A 25,693-nucleotide genomic window follows, 5' to 3' on the forward strand; every position below is an offset into this window, starting at 1 on the left:
GTGTCCTTATTTCGTACGAGGTGCGGCCCAGCCAGGCGCGTGGTTGGAAGGACTGAAAAGCGTCCCTGAGGGCAGTGCAAACTGGGACTCCTTAAGCCAAAATTGCTGTCACAGGTCCATGCCATGCATGAATGTGCTGTCTGAAAGGTGGAATCAGCAAGGAAAGCAGTCTCACAGGGGCCTCCATGCAATAACTTACATTCCTGCCTACATACAGGCTGTAATTGCTTGGTGGCATTCCTAATCACTGAAAAATCATAGTTTAAGGTCTAGAGAGCTTCAGCAGTATTTTTGCTAACATTTATAATACTCTTGTTGAAGTAGTTTTAATTGAATTTACAAGAAAAATTTACATGAGTAGAACCTGAAAGGAAGAAGACCTGAAAGGAAAACGTTTTCCTCTATTGAGGATAATGGAAATGCTTCTGTCTCATTGAAATAATGATCAGAAGTGTTTTGTACATAGATTTTGATTTTTAAAATAATGCTAATTGTTGTTCATGAAACATTTTAAATCACAAAATTACCACAACAGTTTTACAATGGTGTTCACAAGCATACTTTTCTTAATTTAGGGCTTTTTACATGAAAGCAAAACATTGAAGCAAAATATAACCCTGTGTGTATGGAGCATTGTGCAGTGATTGTTGTTGCTCAGATTCTGCCATCTGCTAGTCATCTTTTGCTCAGTGCAAGATAATTCCTATTTCTGTATCAAGAATACATTTCTTGAATCATGTAGCAAAGCTACCTGCCAAGAGCATTCTTTCTTTAAACTCTGGCTGGAATAACTAAGTCTGTGGTGGTTCATTTCCACAGTCCTGCCAGTTTGCTGTAACAGAGGAAAGCTATATCATTGTTGAAACAGTCTGTCGCACATAAAAAGTACAATTTTAAACAAATTTTGCAGTTACTCTTATCAACATTAACTGAAATAAAAAACCTTGTGTTCTGCATAGAAGTTAAACTGTCAAGCTGACATTTTGTGGGGTTAAAAGGTACATGTGGATCATGGCATTTTAAGGGAGCAAATGTGAAGCAGTTCTATAATATGTAGCTTATTTTGTAAAGCAAAGGTAAATGCACATAAAACTTTAATAATTTCTGAATCACCACATGTACCTGTCGATTTGAGTGGCTGATGCAGAACTTCAGTGCTTGAAAGTACCTCTCTTGAACTGAAAATGCTGCTGGTTGATGAACAGTTTTTTGTCCTTTACTTAAGCAAAGAAGCAGATATTATTTAAAAGTACTTGTACTCAGAAAAATTGGGTATTTTTAGAAAGCAGTGTCCAGAAATGACTCAGCAGTAGTTTGACAAGCATTTCTTTTGGTGGTGCTGGCAGTTTAAGTAATCTTCCCAGCAGATTAGCCTCACTCATTTGCTCTGATGCATCTGCTTCTGAGCATTGTGGAGACTGGATTGAAGAAGATCTGTGCTAAGAATAGCCTTTGTTTGCTGGGCTGCTTTTCAGCCTGCACCGGTGTCCAGGGCCAGATCACGGAATGACTGACCAGCCAGTTTTACCTGCCACACTGAGGGGAGAGGAGCAAGTAAATTATGAGATTGCTACCAAAAGTAGCACCTTTTGGGGCAAAATGTCAAAATCAACATAGGCTAATGGGAGCTTGTATTTCTGCTAAAGGGGAAGTCTTACCCTCCTCCCCATCCCTCTCTCATACTGACCTCGAGCTGTGTGTTCTGGCCTGCTTTTGTCTGCTGATACTAGCATTTAGATGATGGTATGGTTGCAAAATCAGGAAGCTGATCCAGGAGGAACAAAAAGCTTCACAAACTGTTATGAAATAGTACCTTGACTGCAATACACATATATATTCTCTGTATTAATTGGGAGGGGCAGAGGAGCAATGAGGTGCAGAGATGTATTGGTATAATGGTGTAAATACTGGGAATTATTGGTAATAGATATTTGTAGTATGTTGCAGGCAGTTTTGTGAATAACAAAAAGGTTTTGGAGTTACCTGGGAATTTAAGATAAAAATTTCAGGTTGAAAGTGTCTGTAAACTCTGTGAAGAGAAATTCTCTTTATAGTGCAAAAAATCTGGCCTTTCTGATCGAGCCTCTACAAATAGCAGCTGTCCTTAATTTTTATTGACAGATATTGTAATGAATAACACAATACCTTCCCCCCTATGCCATTGGCTGTAGGCTGTGAAGAATTTTTAAAATACTGATAATTGTTAAAATACTTCAATAAATTGTGTTTGAGAGCATTCATGCAGATATTTTATACAAGATACACTGTTTGCAAACTTTACACAATTTATTAGTTTTTCCTACCTTTGTTAATAGTTCTCCAGTATAGAATTCTTTAACAGAAAAACAGAATTGAAACTGCCAATTGCTGTGTTTCCATTTAAAAAAACCCTTCTGTCTCTTCAAGTGAGCCATTAAAGTACATTTATTACAAACATAGCACAGCTATGGTGGTAGGTATTGTGTCTCATGAACATCAACAGTAGTAAATATTCAGGTCGGTTGCCATACATGGACATGTCAACAATTAGTTGCTTCACTTAAAGTATTTGTAAATTTCACATTGGAGGGTACTTTGAAATGGGTCTAAATCAGAATTTTCTAATTAGAAAAATTAAAGTGTTGAACTAGATTACAAGCATTCACATTTTTTATAGAATAAGAGTGTCAGACCTTCCATGGCCTTGTTCAGAGAAATTGGAAGCTGATGAAACCTGAAGGTTTACTCCATTAAGGTAGTGGCTCCATTAAAATAGTGTATCTGTTGTCAGTCCATGACATTTGTTTCTCCTTTCTAGGTTACACATTCCCAGGAAGGTGGTACACAGACACTAATGGATGGGGCAGCACAGCGAATACAGATTGTCCCTGCAGATTCAGGCCTCTCTTTATCACAGCGGATACAGGTATGCTTCATCTGATGCATTTTAAAAGCAGACATGAGCTATTTGCTTCTGCCAGTTTGCACATGCAGTTCTTTTTTGTTTTCATCTTGTTACTTGCTTTAATGTAAATATTCAGCCCCAGATGGCAGAGACCCTTTCTGTATAAATAGGAATAAAACATCATTCCAGTCTTTCCTCTCTTTTTCATTTTTTTTCTTTTTCCTTTGTAAGAATTTTAACACCACAAAAATCCTAAATCACTGAACAGAAAAATACTTTTTGCAGGTGAAGTTGAAAGTATTCCTTGAAGGTTGAATATTTTGTCTAATTGGTAGTTCAGCTAAGTTGGAGGATTTCTACATTTTGGAGCAGAAGTGGGGAGGGAAATGCTGCATTGTATCTTTGAAGTAATGAAAAAATGCAGAGAAACTTAATGCCTGAGAAGAATACTGATTTTTGGTTGTCCCAACCCATTTTGTATCTCTTGTTATTATAGTCCATAACCTGGTCAAGTAAAAACCTCCAGTTGAAGTGAGGGTAGTGAAGTTTTTGGCAATGTAGGTACTTAAATCAACAGAGAAATGTGTTTATGGAGACTAGGAACATTTGGGGAATGAAATTTTATGTTTTATGCCTTAGAAGTCAGTGCAAATCAGTTATATTTTTAATTTTCATTGTAGAGAAAAATATCAACTGCAGAATAAATGTAAAAAATATTCTCAGATATATGTTGTTCATACAAAAGCACACATTTAAGTGAGCCAGCTGCTAGTATAATCTTGGCTGCTTTTTCTCTTAGCAGCTTCACTCTAAACATTGTCCTCTGTTTTTCTCCTGTATTGGTGCATTATGTGCAAGCTTTCAACCTTCCAAGGCTCTTCACAACCACCCCCGATACAATATGGGGTTTTTTTAGATTTTTTACCCCCCCACCTGTGCTCTAGTTGTGGTATGTCTTACCAATCATGTAGGTCTTCATTCTTTCAGCTGCCTCTGCTCTGTTTCTCACTTCCTGTACAGCTGTACTTTTTATTAATTAATTTGTGCTCATCAATTAAACAACTTTCTGTCTTCAAAAAGGATGGTAAGCACTTTGGCTGTTGTCTCTTGATGTGTGTGGAACAACACTCAGTCAAAACACTCATCCTTCCTACAAGAGACATCTACAAACATCACTAGTATCTAACTTAGTAATAAAAACTTTGCTCAGAGAAGAATTTATGTGAAGAGCAAAGTAGTTTGTAGGAATAAATGTATCTCTGTGAATTGTCCAACATAAATGCTACGTTTAATAATTTTGAGTTTATATTTCCAATCATTATTTTTTCCATTATTATTATTAAATGCACCTAATTATCTGAAACAATGAAATAGAAAATCCTCAGTAGAAGATTCTTTAAAACGTGTTTCATTAGTCACTCTTAGGGAATGCTAGCATTTCTTCTGGGAGAAAAGTTGAGTGTTACATTTGCTCAACAGGCATTCTGCACTAAATTGCTCCTGTTATAAACAAGTGTATTAGTTGTCTGTGTTTAGACATTTTCTTTTTTGTAAAATAGGAACACACAGATACCGAGGTGTTTACTGAATGATGTTCAAATGGAAATGAAAACTTGTTAACAAACAAGGCTTAAAAGCAATAAAGGAAAACAATATCTTCCATTATCATCAGGGTGCTTATTTGAAATACATGAGGGTAGTATATTTTTTATGCAGTCAATCCTGAATTGATATATTCCTGTTTTATAATGTTATTGTTTTAGCAATATTGAGTTTCAGGTTATTAAGAAAGATAATGTGTTGTCACTGATTCGTGGTGGATTAGTGGCCAGAAGATAAATGTTTTTCCTCTTCCCTTTGACAATGTTTTTCTCTTACCTTGACATTTAGGTGTTGCAAGTTGTTGTGCTGTGCTGAACTGCTCCACTTTTCAGTGTCCCCATTGCAGTGTAGGTGGGGGTTTGCAGGTGTATGGCCATAAGAGTCAGCTGCAATCAAGAACGTGCTTAAGTGTTTAAACTGCTTTCTTTTATGGCTCTGTCAGTTGTCAGATGCTTGTCAGGTGCAGAAATCACTTGTGCAGGTTGAATAGCTGTGTAAGGATATTAATGTAGCACTATACCTGCTTTATCATGTAGTGAAAACTGCCTGGGCACCCTCCTAGGATTGCAGGAGCTCATTTGAAGACTGGGACTCTATTTGTTAAATAGAAGGTGAAGTGAATTGGGTGAAGTATCAGTGGTTCTTCTGCCTACTCTCCTGCCATATTTATCTACAAGTACATATATTTTTTTAATTACACAGCTGGGCTACAGTAGGAAAAAAGATTACTTAGTATATATGTTCCAAAACTAGTTTCAGCTGTACTTCAAGTTTGTGTTTGGGACATGCTGTTTTTTGGGTATACTTTTTATAAATCAAACTAGATGGAATATGTACCTTTTTGGGGTACTCTCAGTTATGCTTTTAAGATTTGATATGGAGACAGATTTTAGTTAAGAGTGTCTTTCAAACAGCAGGTCTGGAGATTCAAAAAACAGCGCAGTGTTCTGTTTGGCTTTTGTACATCTATGCACCCTGTTGAGCATAATATACATTGGATTTCTCCTAATCCAAATAAAATGCTTGGAAAGATGCTAGATGCTTGGAAAGAAGGGGAATGGAATATCAGCTACTTTGGAAATAGCAAAAAATTACAAGAGAAATAAAGATTGTGAATGAAGGAAAATGGAACAAAGAAAATTAAATTAAGCAATGAAGGGAAGTGAAAAGGGCAAGGAAGTTTGCCTTCTAAAGAATATAGAACCAATCTAAAGGAACTTAAAGAAGAAATAATGGTCTACTGTAGCTGTATGTGGTCCTAGACATAAGGATATATGAAAAAACTGCACAGAAAATTTATCATGTCGATAATTATTGTCATGTTTTAGCATTGTCTTCTCAGCCTACACCCCAAATCCCATCGTAACTTCTGTTCTTTAGCATTTAGAATGTTATCATTTACCTGCACTTTTCTCTTAGATATGCTTTTAATCATAATGTGTACAGAAAAAGATTTGAGTTTTGATCCGTTAAAATGTTAAGAGCACAAGGCCACCTGAAGGAAACACATTTGTTTTGTGTAATGAAACTCATGATTTATGAATATTTGAAAGTGGCAATATTGTGTTATAACTGCTGAAATTGGATACTCATCACTGCTTATCTTTTTAAAATGCAAACTATACACAGGCATTGGGCATTTAGAGAAAGTAATAAGCCTGTCATGAAGGTGCAATAGCAAAGTTGATAAAGAATTCATGTGAAATTATGTTCAGTTTCTTTGTGCCATAGTTCTCCACCTAGGAAATACAATTAATATTGGCACCCCAATTATGGGGAATAAGATATGGTAAATATTGGACAACTAAATAAATGTCATCTGTAATAAAAATGAAATTCATATCTGTAATATGAATGGTAGGCATGTGTAGATAAACATAAATGTTTGTCTACAGTTTAAAAAACAAGTTAATAGCAGCCATTTTATTGATCTGTAATTCAAAGTAGTTTGCAGGAAACAGTCTTTGTAGGATAATTCTCCTTAGTCTCCAGAATAAACCAGGCAGTTTTCCATATAGACATTTTTAAGGAGATATGCAGTGACTATAAGTGAGATTTATAATGGAATATATATAGAATCCTGATTATTTTCTCTGAGGATTATAATCTTCTGACCAAGTTGGCAGAAGGTAGAGGATTATTTAATAAAATTCTGCTGTATTTGTGCTTAAAAACAGGGATAAAATGGGGAAAACCACCCCGTAGATCTGTTCTTTTTCCTTAAAAAAAGAAAAGAAAAAAAGGCAGGGAAGGAGATTCTGTTTCACTAATTTATTTAGAAATGTATGTGTAAAAAAGGTCCCCACAAAATGAAGCCTAAAATGTATATACAGGTGCAACAATATAATTGCTTTTCCTGCTGTTTACTGCTTACTTGTTTCACTTGGACATCTGCGTTTGTGGTTTTAAGAAGTTCCATGTTAAGTAACCAAACCTTGGAGGTGCTGCAGACACTTCATGTAGAGAGCAATGAATTCAAGATTTAATATTTCTTATAACCTGATGGGTCTTAGGGCTCAGCTACAGACATGCCTTGAGTTCTGGATGTTAGAATTGTCAGGAGTTTCAGTAGTGTTGTAAAAACATGTGTCAGTTGTAAAAATTGAGTACAGACTCAGGTTTTACTTCAAACACCTTGATTGAAATGTGTTTCAAATACAGTGAAAATCCAGGTTTTTGCCTGAGTTTAATTCACTCTTGTGTGATGGAGGGGAAGATGATCCTGCTTCTCAAATGTGAAAGGCAAATTCCCATTTTCTTCAAGTGCCCGGATTGGGTCCAAAAGGTTAAATCACCATAACAATTGAGATAAATGTATTATTAGATTGTCACAGATCAGCAGACGGGCCAGAAGATTCAGATTGTTACATCACTTGATCAGAGCTCAGCAGGCAAGCAGTTCATCTTAACAAATCATGATGGCTCTACCCCAAGCAAGGTGATCCTTGCCAGACAAGATTCCACTCCAGGAAAAGTTATCCTAGCAACTCCAGATGCTGCAGGTGTCAACCAACTGTTTTTTGCATCCCCTGATATATCTGCACAACACATCCAGGTAGATAATCCACTTTATTTCATATTTTTCATTCAAATGGGATAAGAAAAGATGTTTTATTTCCAAATAAGTCTGTCTGGGTTCTCCTTTTTGGTTTTTTTTTTAAAGTATAATTTTCCTTGCACTACGACTCACTGTGGTTACTAGAATTATGAAAAAGCTTTTTTTAGTAAATTTCTTGCTTTTAAAATTTATATGTTGGCTCATGACATTAGGAGAAATACAGTTATTTTTATTGTCATTTCCAGATTCTGCCATGCCAACAGTCCTTTATTTCTGCTCGTTACCTCTCCATCTGTTTTCATGTATTGTTGAAAAACATTCACTTTTCTCCATTGTCCTTCTCTCTTACCATTTCCCTTTGCTGGTTTTCCTTTTTGCACGCTGTTGCAACTGCTGTTCAGCTGTGTGAATTGTAGTCCACAGCAGTGCTCAGACTAGTGGGGCAATACATGACTTCATGGGGGTGAGGAAATAACAATAATGCTTTTGTGTTTACTAATGTGATATTGTAGCTAGGCAGGGTTGTAGCTCCCTTAGCTGGTCCCCAGTGTACCTTACTCCATGTACATTGTATGTGCCATTTCCTTAGTTGCCAGCCTTCAGCTTCCAGGCTTTCTGTCCCAGCCTGGCAGGGATGGCATGGCACTGATGTGAAGAGTGTCAGAAACTTGCAAGGAGAGCTGGGAGATGTGACCTGCTTCAGCATGAAATAGGAGGGTACTGCATACAGCTGCAGTACAGTTACTGCATGTGTTCCACCCAGACACATTTATGCTGCTGTTACAGTACATCAGTGGTGGGCCAGACTGCATTCAGAGAGCTGCAGTCCATTTAGTCCCAGACTGCATTCAGATAGCTGCAGTCCATTTAGTGACAGACTGCATTCAGATAGCTGCAGTCCATTTAGTCCCATATCAAACACTTAAACATTGTGACCATAAACAGCTGCTTAAGGAAAAATGTTGAAAGATGACCAAGTAAATAGTGATCTTTTTGAGCATATCCTTTTACTTCTATTAGCTGATGATACAGAGGAGACACCTGATTTGGAGACTGCAGTTAGACCATCATATTTGATAGCTGCTATTAAAGTTAAACAACCTTTTTTTGTTATTTATATAGATCATGTAAGCTTTATTCTGTATGAATACGTTAGATTATTTGACCATCTGAGAGAATTGTTTAATTAGGTGTCTCTTGCACTAGAAGATACTATTAAGGATTTCTGTGGGGGTTTATAGATCACTACAAAATCCTCTTTCAAGCAATCTCTTTTCAGCTGCAGACTCTAACTGTCCAGTTTGTGCTCTTCTGTGAACGAGTCCACTGATTCACTACCTACACATTGTGTAAGCTTAGAAGAATCTCTGTATTACATAATATTACTATTTTTGGAATTCACAGTTCTTTGTAAATGGACACCCTAGGTCCTTGCTCCAAAGAATTTGATTACTGTGAATATGGGACCAGTACCAAAAGCCAATCCTGTTGAGAGACACTGAAGCATGCTTAGTGTTATCATGCACTTTGTATTTTAGGTATGCCTCAACAAAAATATAAACTAGTGGGATATGAGTAGTCCACATAAAAATTATTTTCAAAGACAACTTAAGAGATGAGAACTATGCCACACTGGTTTATAAGGCAAAATTCAGGAAAAGAGGAAATCTGTAAAAAAAATTGAAAGCTGTCATTCTGGTTGTATCATTTGGGGAAATTAGATCAGTTTGAGAAGCAACAGGGTATTCTGTCACCCCAGTTAAATTGTTCTGTTGTCCTCGGATATGTATGGGTAGAGATTTCCTCTGTTCATTTAAAATCCCATGAAATACAGAGTACCATTCATTTGCCATTCACCTGCATCCCTTTGGGATCTTTTGTATTTTCTCCCTCAAATGATCTTTCCATCTCCAATTTCACCTGTTTTCTTCTTCTTCTTCTGTAGCCTTCACTTGAAATGCCCATTTGTTTGTTCTGCCAAAAACCTCTCTGTTATTGCACCTTATCTTTACATTGACTCATTTGGCAAGACCCTTTCTCCCATCATCTATTTTAACTTCAGTGGCTCTTTTTCATATTAATAGTAAATTTTTATTCTTCATGTTCAAGATCAGTTAATAAGTTCTCTGAGTCTGGGGTTTTTATCTCCTCATGGGCCGATTCTGTAGTCCTTCCTTATGTGGAACTTCCCATTTCAGTGCAGCTTTAATTTATGGAAGGACTTAGAATTTATATTTTCTATAATATCATGAAAATACATAATGTTAATACTGGACATTTGGACAGATCAATAGGTTAATATTCTCTTAACTCATCATCTTATTTTTCTTAAGAAGTTGGTGCTTTTTTGAAGAAAACATACTAGATGAATCTCAGAGACTGTATTGGTAACAAGGCTAACTAGAAAGAAGTATGCTTGTTAAACTTTCCTACATACATCGTCTGTACTATGTTCCAAACTCTAAAAACCACAATTTCCAAATTTTCTCTCTGGAGGAGAGAGTACTTTCTGTTTTGGTTACTTCCCTTTTTATCAGAGGTGCCGTTCTGAAAGTGCAAAGCAAGAATATGGAGTCTGGCTTCCCTTTAAGGCACAGTAGAAGTTAAAAAGTCTTAAAGCTTCTAAACTATATTCTCTTTTGAATGAGAAGAACATTTTTTTCTTTTCTATGTCAAGATGATGTTTGGTTGTTACTTGTGATTTGTATGTTCCTTTTTTAAATGGATTTTTTTCTGTGCTTTATTTATGTTGTGGTGGGATAGTTTTCAAAGATAAGTGAAATGTTCTGGTGCCTGCCCTGTAGTACTGGGATTCTAAAATTATGGGCTTAACAAAGTTTTACAGGTGCCAGAGATAAATGACTGAGACAAGACAAGAATATTTTAATAATGTCAAACTGTTACTGAAAGCCAAGCTATATACCAGTTGGAAATTAAAGGTTGTGTCCAGAGTACATTTCCTTTTGGTCCATATTTTGTGTATTATAAAAAAAAGAAGGTAATAAACCTCTGTGTAGGTCTAGTAGCCTTTGCAAGGAATTTTTTTTTGTTCTGTCTGTTCAGTGCTTCCATCTCTTTTGTACTATCAATGAACCACTAGTATATAAATATAAAATTGAACAAATGGTAAGAGTATGCAGATGCTGAAAGGTTTTCAAAATGTCAGTCCATTTTGTGAAAGTAGAATTTAGAGAAATGAGATCTTGAATTCTTCTCAAAAGCATTACAAGTAAAACTCTTGTTCCCTCCTGAAAAGGAGCACAGTGGCATGGCAGTATTAGATGTAATCAAGAAAACATGATACTTTGTAGATTTAGTCCCCTATCTTAGACAAAAAACACGAGCATGAGATATATTTTATTATTTCTAAATGGTAAAAAAAAAAAAAAAATTAAATTATTTCACACTTTTTTTCAGATTTTAACGGACAACTCCCCCAATGAACAGGGCCTAAATAAAGTGTTTGATCTGTGTGTTGTGTGTGGAGACAAAGCATCAGGTATTTGGTTTTTTCTCTCTTTTTTTTAAGGTGGTGCAATTTTATAAAGGCAGTTTGAAATTCTTCTGAAGCTGTGTAACAGTTTGCCTGCATATACATGTATAAATTTGTATACATGCAGTGGAGAATTTCACTAAGTGGTACTCTAGTATCCATGGATAGAGTTTATTGTTGTTTTACATAGAATGATAGAATATCCTGAGTTGGAAGGGACCCTCAAGGGTCACTGAGGTCCAACTCTTGGCCCTGCACAGGACATCCCAAGAGTCACACCCTGTGCTTGAGAGCCTTGTCAAAACTCTTCTTGAGCTCTGCCAGGCTGGTGCTGTGACCACTTCCCTCGGGAGCTGTTCCAGTGCCCAGTCACCCTCTGGGTGAAGAACCTTTTTCCTACAATATAACCTAAAATCTCCCTGACCAGCTTTGTGCCATTCCCTTGGGTCCTGGCTCTGGAGGGAGTAGGTCAGTGCCTGCTTGTCCATTTCCTCTTGTGAGGAACCTGCAGACCACTGTGAGGTCTCCCTTCAGCAGGGAGCAAACTTGCTAGAAAGTAAAATGTATTAAATATTTTTTTCAAAAAATTGGCAAAGTTTTACATAAAAAATACAGTTGCTAGTGCTCTAAATATTTGTCAGACCTCACCCATCTCAAGGAAATTTCTGCCAAACTTAAGGCAAAGATCTGTTTGGTATGTTCTAATTGTTAAAGCTTCTCTGACTCCCCAGAGGAGGGCTGGAGTCTCCTTGAGGGGCTGGAGATCCAAGGAGGTTTTCCTCCTGTGCTGGCCTTGGAATATTGGGCAGTGGTAGTGACTCTGGGGACAGTACCATGTTCCTCTGAGCAGCTGCAGGTTTTGGGGGGCCTCCCATGTGCCAAGCACTGTCATGAAAACTGCTTTGCAGATACTTCCAAGCTGGAATCCAAGAAGCTACATCAAAAGAATAGGTGAAAAAGCAGCCCTGCTACTTTGCAGTATGAATATTCATAATCCAGCTGCTACTAAAATGTTTCAGACAATATTCTTTTAATACATATGATGCTTTTGAAATTTCACATTTTAGTAGTGGTAAAAAAGGTTGTCATAGAGGAATCTAGAAAACCTGTCAGAATTTCTAGAAACTTCAGGAAAGAACCTTAAAATGTTTTCTCCTAAATTAGGTTATATTTGTGATTTATTTTGTAATGTGCCATATGTATTTCAAGGATTCATAAATTAAAATTGTTGTAACTGCCAAGCATGCCTTCATCAATCCTTTTTATTAATGTTTCTATTTTATGCAAAATCAAAATAATTCACTTCTAAAAATAAAATCTTTTTTTTGTAGTATATTATAGAAATTTTTGTATTATATATAAAACTTGCAGAACTGGTCTTCAGAAAAAACCATTGTACTTCTTTTAGATTATTCTTTCATTGATGCTTCACTGCAAGAACTGTGGACATACCATTACCCTGTTAGGAAAATGAAAGGTGAAAATAAAGCTTTGAAGGGATTGCCTCATGCTGTCAATGCCATGTTTGCACTTTCCATTGTTGGATTAGATTTAAGGCATACAATTTCAACAGCTGAAATTGTAATGACAAATCACAGGAAAATCACTAGAGGAATCTATAAATTAATTTTTTTTGCTATGTTCTTACTTATTTTCTTAGTCTTTTTTAACACCGCTGTCAACAGATAAGAAATAATTTGATAAGCAACTTTCTTGTTTGTAAAACCTTGTTTAAGAGCTCTGAACTAGAAAAACAGCTCTTGCTTTTTATGTTTTATAGCCTCAGTATATTTTAAGATCTGCAATGGGAAAAACAAGTGTCCCTTTTCTGGGTAAAATAGCTAATACTTTGTCTTTAATAAATGTCAAGTCCATAAAATGAATATGATACTGTAAAATTAATGTCACGTTTTCTGTTGCTTTGGAACTAGGGCGTCATTATGGAGCAGTGACCTGTGAGGGATGCAAAGGATTCTTTAAAAGGAGCATACGGAAGAATTTGGTTTATTCGTGCCGAGGAACGAAGGACTGTGTCATTAACAAGCACCACCGGAATCGCTGCCAGTACTGTAGGCTGCAGAGATGCATCGCCTTTGGCATGAAACAGGATTGTAAGTCTGAATAGGAGCTAACTGCTGCACCTGCCAGCTGCTTCGTGCTACAAAAGATATGCTTTGTATAGATACAAATTGTTATTTTGGTTACAGATTTTTAAATCGTTGTATCTTTTTCCTGTTAAGGAAGTTTGGTGTATCAGAATGTTAAATGCTTTCAGGTGTTTGCTTTAAAAGCTTCGTAAGCTCCATCCCACATGATGAAAATGAATGAATTGTTACTCCTATGTGGCAAATATCAAACATGTCTGCATTTTTTTTGTGCAGTTCAAGTTAAGTTACTGAACTTTTTGAACTCTACTTTTCTTTGTTTTTCCACAACTGAGATTGCTGTTCACTTTTGGCAAAGCTCTGCAGAGACAATTATTCACAAGGCAGAGATCCGTAGTGACCTAAAGTTCAGTTGTTACCGATTCGTGCAGATTCCAAGTTCCTTTCTAGCTTTCCATACATTAGATGTAGTGGTAGTGCAATATCACAGCAGTATCAGAATACTAAATACACAGAAAATCACACAAAACACAAATTCTTCAGACCTAATACTGTGACACTGTTGTAGTACATACAGTATTGGTCTTGTTCTCTGCTCTCTGTCATCCTGCACTTACTTTACTGACCCTCTTGAACTTCTGTGGACATTTCCTCCTTACAGCCCTGTCTCTGTCAGCAGAATTCAGTAACACAGAGGAAATTAATTCAGAAAGGGAGGAAAAGCTGGGGCAGTGAAAGTGGATCTTTGCCCTCTAGTTCAGCTGGCAGTAAGTAAGAAAAGGCCCCTCCACAGAAGACTTTTTAAGCAGAACAAAATCACTTGGCTTAGGGATCAGAAAGCAGGAAAATAATCTCTGGGTCATGGGGGAATAGTGAGTGGGAGAGAGGACTGTTTGGTGATAAGAAGTCTCATTCCTCAGTGGGGTGGAGAAAGGAAAGGAAAGAAAACTTAACATGGTCTTGGACTGTAGCTCCCTAAGTGAGGGTTATTTGTCCCTTGAAGAATCCTTGGCCTTTTCTCAGCAAAGTGAGAGCTACTGAGCACAGCATTTACAAAGGAAGATTAAATACTTGCCTCCATCTCCCACCCTTTAAAACACTATTTGTGGGTTGCAGGCTGACTTCAACAGCATTGTCAATACTTAAAATTACAACATAGGGGGTTTAAGATGCTTATCAGTGTGAAAATTTGAATAGCATCACAGTCTACTGCTATCTTGAAAAATTTTTATCTGAAGTTACACATTTTTCACATTTCCACATTTTCCCTATAGAGGGTAATACTGTAAGTTTCATTTTAATGTTCAAAGCAAGATGATACATTTGTAGGCTAAAGCCCCAGTTCATTCCACCTTGTTTCACTGAGTCATTCAAATTTAAAAATCCACTTATTCTCTGAAGTCAGTGACTGTGGGCCAGGGTCTTGCCCAGATTTATCTTAAATGGTCTGAACTCAACTTTGTGAATGTACCTTTCCCTCTGTATTGTCTGAGGTCCTAACCTGAGAATCTTCATTAAGTGGATGAAGTTATATGGGTTCAACACAGACCCACAATCCATGGAAAAACATACCACGAGTCCTTTACAAAGGAACTGAGAGTGTGAGATAGTGAAACTGAATGAGAAGCTTTAAGCTGCCACTTTGATTCAAGTTAAAAATGAGGGGATGTCTCCCTTAATTTTAACTTTAAAATGTTGCACTATGTTCCATCTCAGATTTTGACTACTACATCATTTCACTTAACTCATCAAGTTGGTGTGCTGGTTTTATCCAACTTGTTAGCTTGTGGTTATGGGATATATTTTTAATATACACACATATATATATATATATTAGCTATTTTCTGGATTATTATTAAAACAAATATTAAATAAAGAAGAAAGTATTATTTCTTATTCTGTAATTCAGGGTGATTTAATAGTTGGATATTATTTCTGTAGCTGTACAGTGTGAGAGGAAACCTATTGAAGTGTCAAGAGAAAAATCTTCGAACTGTGCAGCTTCTACAGAAAAGATCTACATTCGGAAAGATCTCCGTAGTCCATTAGCTGCAACCCCAACTTTTGTAACAGACAATGAAACAGCAAGGTATGTAAATTGTATTCAGAGGTGGCTATCTCTGTCTTCTAGGAAAAAAAAAAAAAAGATTGAATTTTAAAATTAATCAAAATTAAAACTTGTGCTGTTTTCTGTCAGATCAACGGGTTTGCTGGAATCAGGAATGTTTGTAAACATTCATCCGTCTGCAATAAAAAGTGAACCTACTGTGCTGATGACTCCAGATAAGGTATGTGATGTTATTACTGATATAATAAGTAGAGCTAATTGCTGTAATTGTATATGTAAGGAGAGAAGGGTGTTCTATTTGGTTAAATTAATTTTTAAAACACTCCTTTACAACATTCACCACTGTTACAAATGCCTTCTCTTTACAAGAATCCTCTTAGTATCACACAGTAAAAACACTGAAAACACAACAAAGTAAATGCCCTTCCTTCACATTTTTAGGAGCCTTAAGGGCAGTATTATTTTAATTTTTGTTTTGGGATAATCCTGACACTTGCCCTGCTCTTTTGTACAAATGAAGTGAAGTGTTCACAACTTCTTATGGCACTATTACACACTATAACAGTGCCATGTGTAAATACAGTTGGATATGTTTTTCTCCTGAATCACTATTTTTTTGGCAAAGCTGATAAGATTTATCTCATCAACAATTTTTTTTATGATCTATTTTTCCTTTGTTTCCATTTTGTTGCACTTACTGATCCACTTAAGTCATGTGGTAGCTTCTTCACATATGGCACAGTATTTGTATTTTTCTAGCTGATATTTAATTACCTCATGTGAGAGAATGGAGATAGTGCTGCAGGCAGTCTTGCCCCTGATAAGTTGCAGCTGTGTAAGACAGGTGACACCAGTACTGAAGGAGAAGCAGCATGGAATGCTGATGTGTATTGACCAATCACAAAAGAGTAAAAGGGCAGGCAGGTGTTATGCATGTGAGAGAAAAGATGTAAAGAGTTAGGAGGAGAGAGGTGGTGTTAGAACTACCAGGTTGTGCTGAGAGAGGAAGGGGTCTGTATTGCTTGGTGCTGCTTGTGGCATTGTAACAGAGAGAAGGTGTGAAGGCTTCAATAAACTGCTGATGCTTGCTACCATCTTTGGTGCTAATCTTTTGAATCCTCTGTCAATCAGGGGAAGTTTTTAGATAACAAGGGACTGGCACTGGTGTCAATCATGTGACCACTGTCCGATTGGTGCCCTGTTTTAGGGGTGAGTGACAACAAATGGTACCCTGTGTGAAGAGTGACCAACGGCACCCTCATGCTGTTTTCATGTATTTTGCTTTGCTTGTTCTGTCTGGTGTTAGCAGCAGCACACTTGTCTGTAATAATGTACTTTTTTTTTCTTTTCTTTTGCTGGGATAGAGTGGGACACATCTTACTGCTTCTCTGAGTTGCTAAACAGTACTGAATCACTTTTTTCCTTTGCAGTTTAACAAAGACATAAACACCAAAAAGGCTACAGCATAATTCTTTTTATGCTTGTTTATAAAGGTGACTTTTCATTAATTCCTTCTTCTCATTCTCCTCCCCTGTTACTACTGACTCATTTACATGGTGAAGGAAGATGCTAAAAATATAATCTAGAGCAGTCTTATATTCCTGGTGATAGACGAGTGCTTAGAGATGTGAAATCTTTCTGCCCTTGCTTATCATCAGTAGTATTCTTTCTGAAAGAAATAGATAGCTATTACTTTTACAAGTAAATGTCAAAGTATTCCATATTTTTGATGCAGTGCAGTGTCTGATGGCTGTATTGTGGTTACTTATGTACTGAAAACAGTTTTCTTACAGGTAGATCTTTGTATATGCTCTGTTCTTCATTTATGTGAAAGCTAGGCTCTTCTCTTGCACGTTTACTGCTGCCAATTATCTGAGAATTAAAAGCTGTTCTTTTCCTTCAGGTAGAAGCATGTCAAGGAGATTTAAGTACACTGGCAAATGTAGTGACTTCATTAGCAAATCTCAGTAAATGCAAAGACGTGTCACAAAGCAGTACAGAGCTATCCATGATTGAAAATTTGAGTAATGGAGATGCATCATTATCTGAACTCAAGCAAGAAGAACAAGCTAGTAGTGATGTTACAAGGTAAGGCATATTACACTTAAAAATACTATCCTTTTCAAGGTCTCTGTCAATTCAGACCAGACAATTAGTTAATTCATCACAATGTAGGAAATTTATCTGCTTTAAAAGTAATAGTAATATCAGCATAAGCTCATGTAGAAGGTAAATATTGTAAGATTCTTCCAAGTGAAATTAAAAGAAATTTCCATTACAGAAATAAATCCTTTTAGTTGTTTGTACTTGAAATTGATTTCAGTATAAATGTTACAGCTGATTTTCTTACCTTTTGGTTGGCCTTGCTAAGGTAGGTCTTAGTTAGGTCTTGCACTGTGGTCTTAGTACTTTGCATCATCCTGGAAAACTTGTTCTTAAGAGATCTCATCTGTGTTAAGTGCCTGTAACTATTAATCACCTTAAAAGCTTGAAAAGCAATTTCCTCCTACACAAGAGAAGTTAGAGAATTCTCACTACCAATATTAATACATTCACTATCTTAAAAACTTGTGTTCAGCACTGGTTTTAACTGAGCTATTGTGGTGAGCATATGTGTAAGATGTATATACAGAACATTCACAGTTTTTCCATCAGTCACAATCCTGTTGGTTGTCATTTCATGCAAGATTCTGACTGCTGTCCCAGCAATATTCTTTTACACACCACCCACATTTTACGTTCTGTTCTGAAAGTGTGTGTGGAGTAAATCTGTTTAGGGGAAAAAAGTCAGCATATAGTGGCTGAAAAATCTGATTTCCCCTGTGGTCTCTACTGCTTTGTGTAATTACAAGCAGATTACTTTTTTTCTGTTCCTTTCTTTATATACTGCTTAGAAAGTCAGTCTGGCTTCTTATAGATGCTGATTTGGGCCCTTACTGTGTCCTCCTCAGTAAAGAATGTTAGAGTATGCCATGTAAGTGGTATTGTTACATGTGTTGATAGCCATCATTCAGTACTATGGCTGTTCAGAGAGATGTAGTAATCTTTCATTTGCTGGGACTTCTAGATGCTTATTTTTACCAACTTCAGGGTTTCTGTTCAGTTCTAAAAGTGTCTATAAAAGGCATCTGGGTCTCTCAGCCAGAGAGCTTGAAAGAGCTCTGACTTGACATACTCTTGTCAAGTAGGTTACCTAATAGCTGTACCTAATAGCTAGTTAAATGTTGGTGTGAAAGGGAAGTTGTTATTCCAAGAGAAACTAAAAATTTTCTCTAAATTACTGAGTTCCCTGTCAGGCCCTATGCCAGCATGATCTAACAGACGTGGATGTTTATTGAGGAAGAAGAGGTTAAGGGACTTCAGAGAGCACATTTCATCCATCCATGCTTTTCATGTATTTTATTCATTGCTTGCAGTAGTTACTATTTCAGTTTTGCTGCAAGCAACCCATTGCTTTTATATTGTAGTTCTATGTGCCTTGTTCTCTAATGCTTCATTATATTATTTCTTTACAGTTTATCTGCAGTCTTATATATCTGTTGATGACCGAGCCTGACAAAAAGAGACCCAAAATTATCTGTAGCAAAGGATATCAATACTATGTATTTTAATGTTGATTATGCCTCGTTTTCTCACTTTGTGGGCTAGATTTTCATAGCTCCCAGGCAAGCTTTGTTCTAGATTCTCCTTTTCCTGGTGTTCTACCTTACAGACCTTGCTCATGGGTGGTGGGGCTTTGTGTAGGAAAGGACTCACATGGCTGAGCCATGAGGAAGCAAAGCTGCTACTGACTTCTGCTGGCTTACTACTGGCAATTAATGAGATAGGAGGGAGAAGATTTCTTTGAAAGCAACATTGAAGAATGACTTGGGAGGAAAGTGTCATGGACAGACATGTGTACATGCCCACACTATTTTTCTAGCACTCTTCAGTCTGTGCTAGAATAAATACAGGATAGTGACAGATGCATGTGACATGTACCTTTTGGGGAAAGGGCAAGTCTTGTTCTCTTAAATTTCTGTCCCTGCCACATGAAGAACCTTGCAGAGATCCTGGTGTTTCTTTAAAAGCTGTCACTGAGCTGCTGTGTTTGCCTGTTCTACCTAAGACTGCAGAGTGAATTATGGAAGACCTGAAACTCAGATCTTCTAGCAGGAGTCCATAGTATAGTTTCTAGAGCTGAGCCATGAGTGCCTTCCCTTTGTGCCAACTTTGTGCATACCAGAGACAGAAGATGGCCAGGTATGTCTGTACAGTCCACTTGTGTATGCCCTAGTCACCCTGGTGTGTATACATCAAGGTGCACAGGCTAGTGAGGCCCAAACAGGAGTTCATTGACCATCCCAAGCCTTGAGGCAGTGTCAGCAGCTCTTTCCCTGTGATATTTCATTTGGTTGTGCATAGTCATGTTAAACAGCTAGATTTTTTTTTTTTTTTTTTTAGCGTGTTAGTGAATTCATGTAGCTAGAGAGAGTGTGGGGGTAGAGAAGCTGGCCAAGTTCTATACCAGATTTTGGAATTAAATCAGTGATTTTAGACTCTGTGGTAATAAACACGTCTATAAATTGAGAATGAGCACTACATACATCAGCTTTTGTAAAGTTTTCTGGCCTCAGTGCATGAGTTTTTCATGCAACACTGTATAGAAATGTTGCTGTTCCCAGGATACCTCATGTGTCTGTAGGCAGTGATGACGTCTGTATTTTTGATTGGAGGTGTGTCAGTTGTAGTTCTCAGGTGTATTCATGAGCAGAAAAACAACATGTGTTATCATGCAGCCAAACACTGAGTAATACATCTGTGCTTGTCCTGACATCTGCCCTCTGGAATTTGTGCTTGTGACAGCCAAAAAGCACTGCCATGCAGCAGAGGGTACTAAGGGTTGTATTGAAAGCATGGGAGTGCTTTCTCTTACATATTTTGAAGCAGTCTTTTCAAATTAAGTTGAAAAATCTAACTACAACTCATTACTTAAAAAAAATAATGTTTTACTCTGTTTGTTCTTCATATCAATAAAGCCTGTAAAATTTATATATGTACTAAGTTACTGTAACAGCAGTCTGGTGATCATGTCCTCAAAACACTCATGCCAGCACTCACAGTGAACATCACTAAAGAGATCCTGAAAAGCAAACTGTGATTCAGCAGCACAACCAATATGTCAAAACTGTGAATTTGTTGGCAACTAGTGTAAACAGGATCTGCTGCTAATTTTTATTTCAGAGTTCGATAGAATGTCAGGAAGAGCATGCCTGCTGACTTTTATTTTCCAAAACTCACTCTTTGAAACAGACTTCTATATGCAGGTTTCAGGCTTATGCAGGTTCCTTTTAAATTGAAACGGTGTCTGAAATGAAATTTTCTTTTTGTTTGTTTGTGATCTTACAGGGCATTTGATACTCTTGCAAAAGCATTAAATCCAGGAGAGAGTGCAGCATGCCAGAACTCTGAAAGCATTGACACCAGTGCACAGCTGCTTGGTGGAGAAACAAGCATGAACATCGTGGAAATAGAGGGGCCACTACTCAGTGATGCTCATGTAGCATTCAGGGTACTGAATACTTTCTTACTGTTGACTGTTTGTAACTGTTTTGGCATAGTGATGTACAATAATAACCTGACCAAGCTTTATTTTGAATTTCTTAGAGGAGTATTTGTTCAGGTATTAGCATTAATTTCCAGTTAATAAACTGCTTTTGTTCGCTGGTTAATTCTTTGTTTGGGAGAAAGTCCTGCACTCTGCTGTGGTACTGGGTAAGCCATACAAAAGGATTTACATAGACAAAGTATTTGCATGGAGCAGAGTCAGCATTTCCTTGCATGAAGCCGAGTCAGCATCCACATTCTCACTTGAATGAGTGGATCTGATGCAATCTGCAGCTGGATTTTGAGACCTCTAAGTGTATCTGTCACTTTCTTGTTTTTGTAGATACCCTATTTTAGCATGCTAGTAATTGACTTAAATACAGTTGCTGTGTTAGTTAGCCATATATTTTCTGGATTTATTTCTCATTTTACAAGGTTGCAGGAATTCCTTCTATTTTTTTTTTTTTCCATCCTTTATATCCTTATTTTTCATGGATATATCAAAAAGCTTGGTCGTCTGAAAACTCAGTAACAGGCATTTGGTTAAACTTTACCCCTCTTACAAGCATCTGTTTTGATCATTCAAATGAACATCTCTAATGCAAATGTCAGCATTTTCTTTAAAACTGCATTAGCCAGAACATTATATTAAAAAAATATTAATTTCTGAAGACAGAATTACATGTTCTAAGCTATTTTGGGTCGAATCTCTTTCTTCACATACATACGCAAGTAACATCACTAATTTTACTTACTAACATTGTGAAGGGTCCTTTCTGATATATGTTGGTTATATTTTTTGGACTTGTGAGGAGCTGTGTATTAGGTATTGTGATCAAACATCAAAAGATTGATCTTGTATTTCTTTGTAAAATATGAATAAATATTTTTATTAATTAATAAAATAAAAATATATTATTTGTGAACTAGGATTCTCACACACACATTCTCTCTCTCTCTCCAGGAGTTGTAACTCCTCTAATGTAAGCAACTTCATTCCACTTACAATGATTCTTCTCTCTTACTCCTTCAGAATGTCTCAGAAGTTGAGTTTTGAGATTTTCGATTTCCAGTTGTCCCAGACATGAATTTCCATGAATGAATCAAACTTTGTCTTTTTTGTTGCTGTGTAGTTATTTAACATACAGTGTGTAATGGTGTGACTAATAATGCAAAAGGGAGTCATTCAGTTTTATTGGGATTATAACTTATTTTATTTTTTCATTTACAAGAAACTCAAAAGACTGATTTCTTCCTAAATGTATTATGAAGAAAATAAAAGAACTCTTACACTTTCTTCTTTTTTTCCTACTTTTTTTTCTTCTTTTTTGCAGCTCACCATGCCTTCTCCTATGCCTGATTATCTTAATGTTCACTATATTTGTGAGTCTGCCTCCAGGTTGCTTTTCTTGTCCATGCACTGGGCACGTTCCATTCCATCTTTCCAAGCTTTGGGGTAAGTGTTCCATTTATTCACTTACGTTGTGCACATGTGCTTTTGAATTCCTGGGTTTTGCTGGCTTCTTCAGGGACTTGTAAAAAATATAAAACTACTGATTAAACCTGTTATAAATCTTAATTGTAAGGTAAATTTTCAGAATTAAAACGACTCCAAATTTGACTCCAAATTCAGGACTTGGTTGGGTTTTGTAAGAAAAAGGAGTAGATTTAAAACAATCAAACACCTTCACACTGCTGCTTCTTAAATATTTTGAGAAAATAGGAATTTCTATCAGCTTTTTAATAGCTACAGCTCTATGCTTCATCCTGATGCTTATCAGGCAATCACCAAACAGAAGCTCCTGTCTGAATCTCCAAAATTTTTATCCTTATAAGGTGAATTACTAGTAATAATCTTGCCTTTAATAACCTACATGAAGAAAATGGTTTGCTAGATTCAGCAGACATTAGAATGAAGTTGTCTAGTTTCAGAAAATTTGCCAAAAATAATTTGCTCCTGTAACCAAAAGGTAATTCTAACTGTTCTTTTTATAGTTTGTATAACATCCTGCTTCTCCATCAGAATTCAGTGTATCACTTAGGTTCAGTTTTGTAGTCCATTGCTGATCATCATTAAAACAAAAATGTCCAAACTACACGGGAAAAACTGATTTATCCTATATTCAGAAGTAATTTTATGAAGATACAAATAATGATACTGTATCAGGTCTGACACAAATGGTGAATAAATCATGATAGTTTGTTCTCATCTCAGTGTTTCTGTTTAATTCAATATCAAAATAGCCTGTGACTGTGGCAGAAAAGAGAATTCCTTTTTTAAAATGGGGGATTGTCCCCTTTTCTAGGCAAGCTGTCAAAAGCAGGATGATCTGTGATTACCATTTATGTTTACTCAGATGCTTCAGCCAAATTATTCTACACTTTCTAAGGAAAGATACTGCATTGTGTGTAATTAAGCCTTTGTATTGGAGAAGGACAAAGGAATATTGTATAAAGTTAAAGAATAGTAGGGATAAAAAAATAGTTAAATATGATGTCTTGTTCTGGTAGAAATTGTTGACCTGCAGAATTACAAAATGCATAGCAAATAGACATAGTACATTATGTCAAAAGGTTTTGGTTACAGAGAGACAACTGCAAATTAGTACAAATTGGTATTCTAATAAAAAATGGGAATTGCTTCTTAAAAATAAAATGTAGTACAGAAGACCTCTCGCCAGAAAGATTTAGCAAGAAAAATCTGCACCTGCTTTTTTTATCTGTTACTTCACAATATATTTTTCTGCTTAAAAAATGTGGAGGAGTAAGCTGCCATAATAGTGTTAATATTCACCTGTAATAGCATTTATAGACCCAGTCAAGATCATGGGCAACAGTATATAAATAACATAAATTCAGTTTCTCTTTGAAGCGCCTATAATGCAAACTGTTTTCAAGTAGAGATGTATTTGAAATTAATGCACCCTTTATAGTTGGAGTACATTATATCCTATAATTTTGGCTTTCAGAAGAGTGACTCATTTCACTTTTAAACTGAAGAGAAATTCATGGAGCATGATGAGTAATGGTTTTGTAAGGAAGATGGATAATTGTACCTAGATTGTTTCCTCCTCAGGCAACATTCTCCTTTAGTCACAGCAGGATAGTTGTCTTTGACCTAATGATGTAGTTAATAATGCCAGATATTGATTAGCTCATCTTCCTGCATGGGCATCTTTGTTCTTAAGACAGTTTCCTACTGAAACCATCACCAAGCTGGTAACAAGCTGGTTACAGTTTTGTGAGGCTGCTTAAGCAAACTTAAGAACTGGTTCTGGTGTAACTTTGATCAGCCATAAAGATGCTGTAGTTGATACTTTTATCTACACACACATATCAGAGGAGTAGCCAGTACACGTGTTTCCAATGGTGCTCAGCACAGTCCCTCTGAGTATGTTAAAGGAGATGAACAAAGATGTGACCAATATGTGCAGAAGCTGCATGTACAGTATCAAGTCTACCATAACAAGAACTTGATCAGAATGGAAACAGTGCTTTCAGTAAGCTCTTTGTAGTCCAGTTAAGGACAGGTCTGTGTTCACCAGTCTTTTGGCATCTTAGGATTGCACTAAATCATCAGAACTGTTCCTGAAGATTATATCTGCATTCTTCAAAAATCCATTCCACTGTATTTTTGTAGTTGAAATCCTGGCTTTAATATGCTTTTCTTCTTTGATAGATCTTGTACTTCTTTTAAATTTCCATTACTTGTATTCACTGGCTAAAACTGAAACATCTTACCTGAATTTGGCTCCTTTCTGGTGGGATTTGCTTTCTAAGGTACTGAGGTCTTGTTCAGCTCTGTGAGTTAGAGCTGCTTGGCATAACTAAAAGTTAGGTTACTAATATGAAAGTGGCTGAATATGAATTGATATCTTTTATTTTAAGCTGCAGCAAATAAATCCTTATGACTGATATTTATACTTTGAAGTCTGTATTTCAAACCTTATTCCAGACTTGAAAGGGATGCAGACAGTAGCAGCCAGGAAGCTCAGAAGCTTGATCACACATGTTCCATGTCACCTCTATCTTTAATTAAAAAAATTATACCAACCTGTTAGTTTTCAAGTGGAAAAAAACCCCAAAACCCGTGAGTCTGTTCTATGTCTAAATACAGGAACAATGCAATCTTTTTTTGCCCATGCATACAAATGTTGTCCCAAATCCTAAGAAAACTAGTATGGTGGAGTGCACTGTGACAGTTGTCATTTACTGTAACTTCAGCTTGCTTTTGTAATAGAAATCTATCTCCTTTTAGGTCACTTAAACAAAAATGTATTGCTTTACAAAAGTCACTTTAAACAAGGTATTTTAATTCTAGCATGCAAAGTAAAATGATGCAGAACTTCATTTTGGTGTTGGTTGTAATGATTGAATTAGATTAATGTTTTATGAAGTGTTCTTCAGATTTAAAAAAATGTGTGAATGCAAATGGCTGGTTTTATTGAATTATTGTGCTTTTCAATAGACAGGATAACAGCATATCATTAGTAAAAGCCTGCTGGAATGAACTTTTTACGCTTGGTCTAGCACAATGCTCACAAGTTATGAATGTGGCAACGATCTTAGCTGCTTTTGTTAATCACCTTCAAGGCAGTTTACAACAAGGTAAGGTGTATACTGTGCACATTGTAGACTTGGGGAATTACTTGATATTTTTTAAACTTTGATGTGCACAGAAGCTCGCTATTTATTCTTCAATTGTTATTGTAAATTTACTGTTTAAAGAATTTCATGTTAGTATTGAAACAAAAGGATACTAGCAACTACAGTCCCCAAGATAGAATATTTTAGCAATTTTGCAAAAGTCAGCTATTATAATATTTAACTCCAAATTATTTTTTTTTTAATTTTTGTGTTTTGTATTGTCTAATAGTGTTCTGCTGTCTGTTAATAT

General features: G+C 36.4%; 1 protein-coding gene across 10 annotated transcripts in view; it reads left to right on the forward strand.

Annotated features, from left to right (window-relative positions):
* NR2C1 (nuclear receptor subfamily 2 group C member 1) overlaps window positions 1-25,693 on the forward strand; it is a 47,244-nt gene that overhangs the window by 15,448 nt on the left and 6,103 nt on the right. For 8 of the 10 annotated variants that reach the window (XM_063154882.1, XM_063154875.1, XM_063154881.1 and 5 more), the window contains 10 exons: window positions 2,798-2,905; window positions 7,311-7,541; window positions 10,962-11,043; window positions 12,969-13,148; window positions 15,084-15,231; window positions 15,340-15,430; window positions 17,114-17,298; window positions 20,599-20,761; window positions 22,131-22,252; window positions 25,265-25,404. In XM_063154882.1, coding sequence (XP_063010952.1) covers window positions 2,834-2,905; window positions 7,311-7,541; window positions 10,962-11,043; window positions 12,969-13,148; window positions 15,084-15,231; window positions 15,340-15,430; window positions 17,114-17,298; window positions 20,599-20,761; window positions 22,131-22,252; window positions 25,265-25,404 — 1,414 coding nt within the window. In that variant the 5' untranslated portion in view covers window positions 2,798-2,833. The remainder of the gene's footprint in view (window positions 1-2,797; window positions 2,906-7,310; window positions 7,542-10,961; window positions 11,044-12,968; window positions 13,149-15,083; window positions 15,232-15,339; window positions 15,431-17,113; window positions 17,299-20,598; window positions 20,762-22,130; window positions 22,253-25,264; window positions 25,405-25,693) is intronic. The other 2 variants (XM_063154884.1, XM_063154885.1) reach the window with 1 other exon arrangement.

This window comes from Melospiza melodia, chromosome 4 (assembly GCF_035770615.1).
Source record: "Melospiza melodia melodia isolate bMelMel2 chromosome 4, bMelMel2.pri, whole genome shotgun sequence".
Taxonomy (NCBI): domain Eukaryota; kingdom Metazoa; phylum Chordata; class Aves; order Passeriformes; family Passerellidae; genus Melospiza; species Melospiza melodia.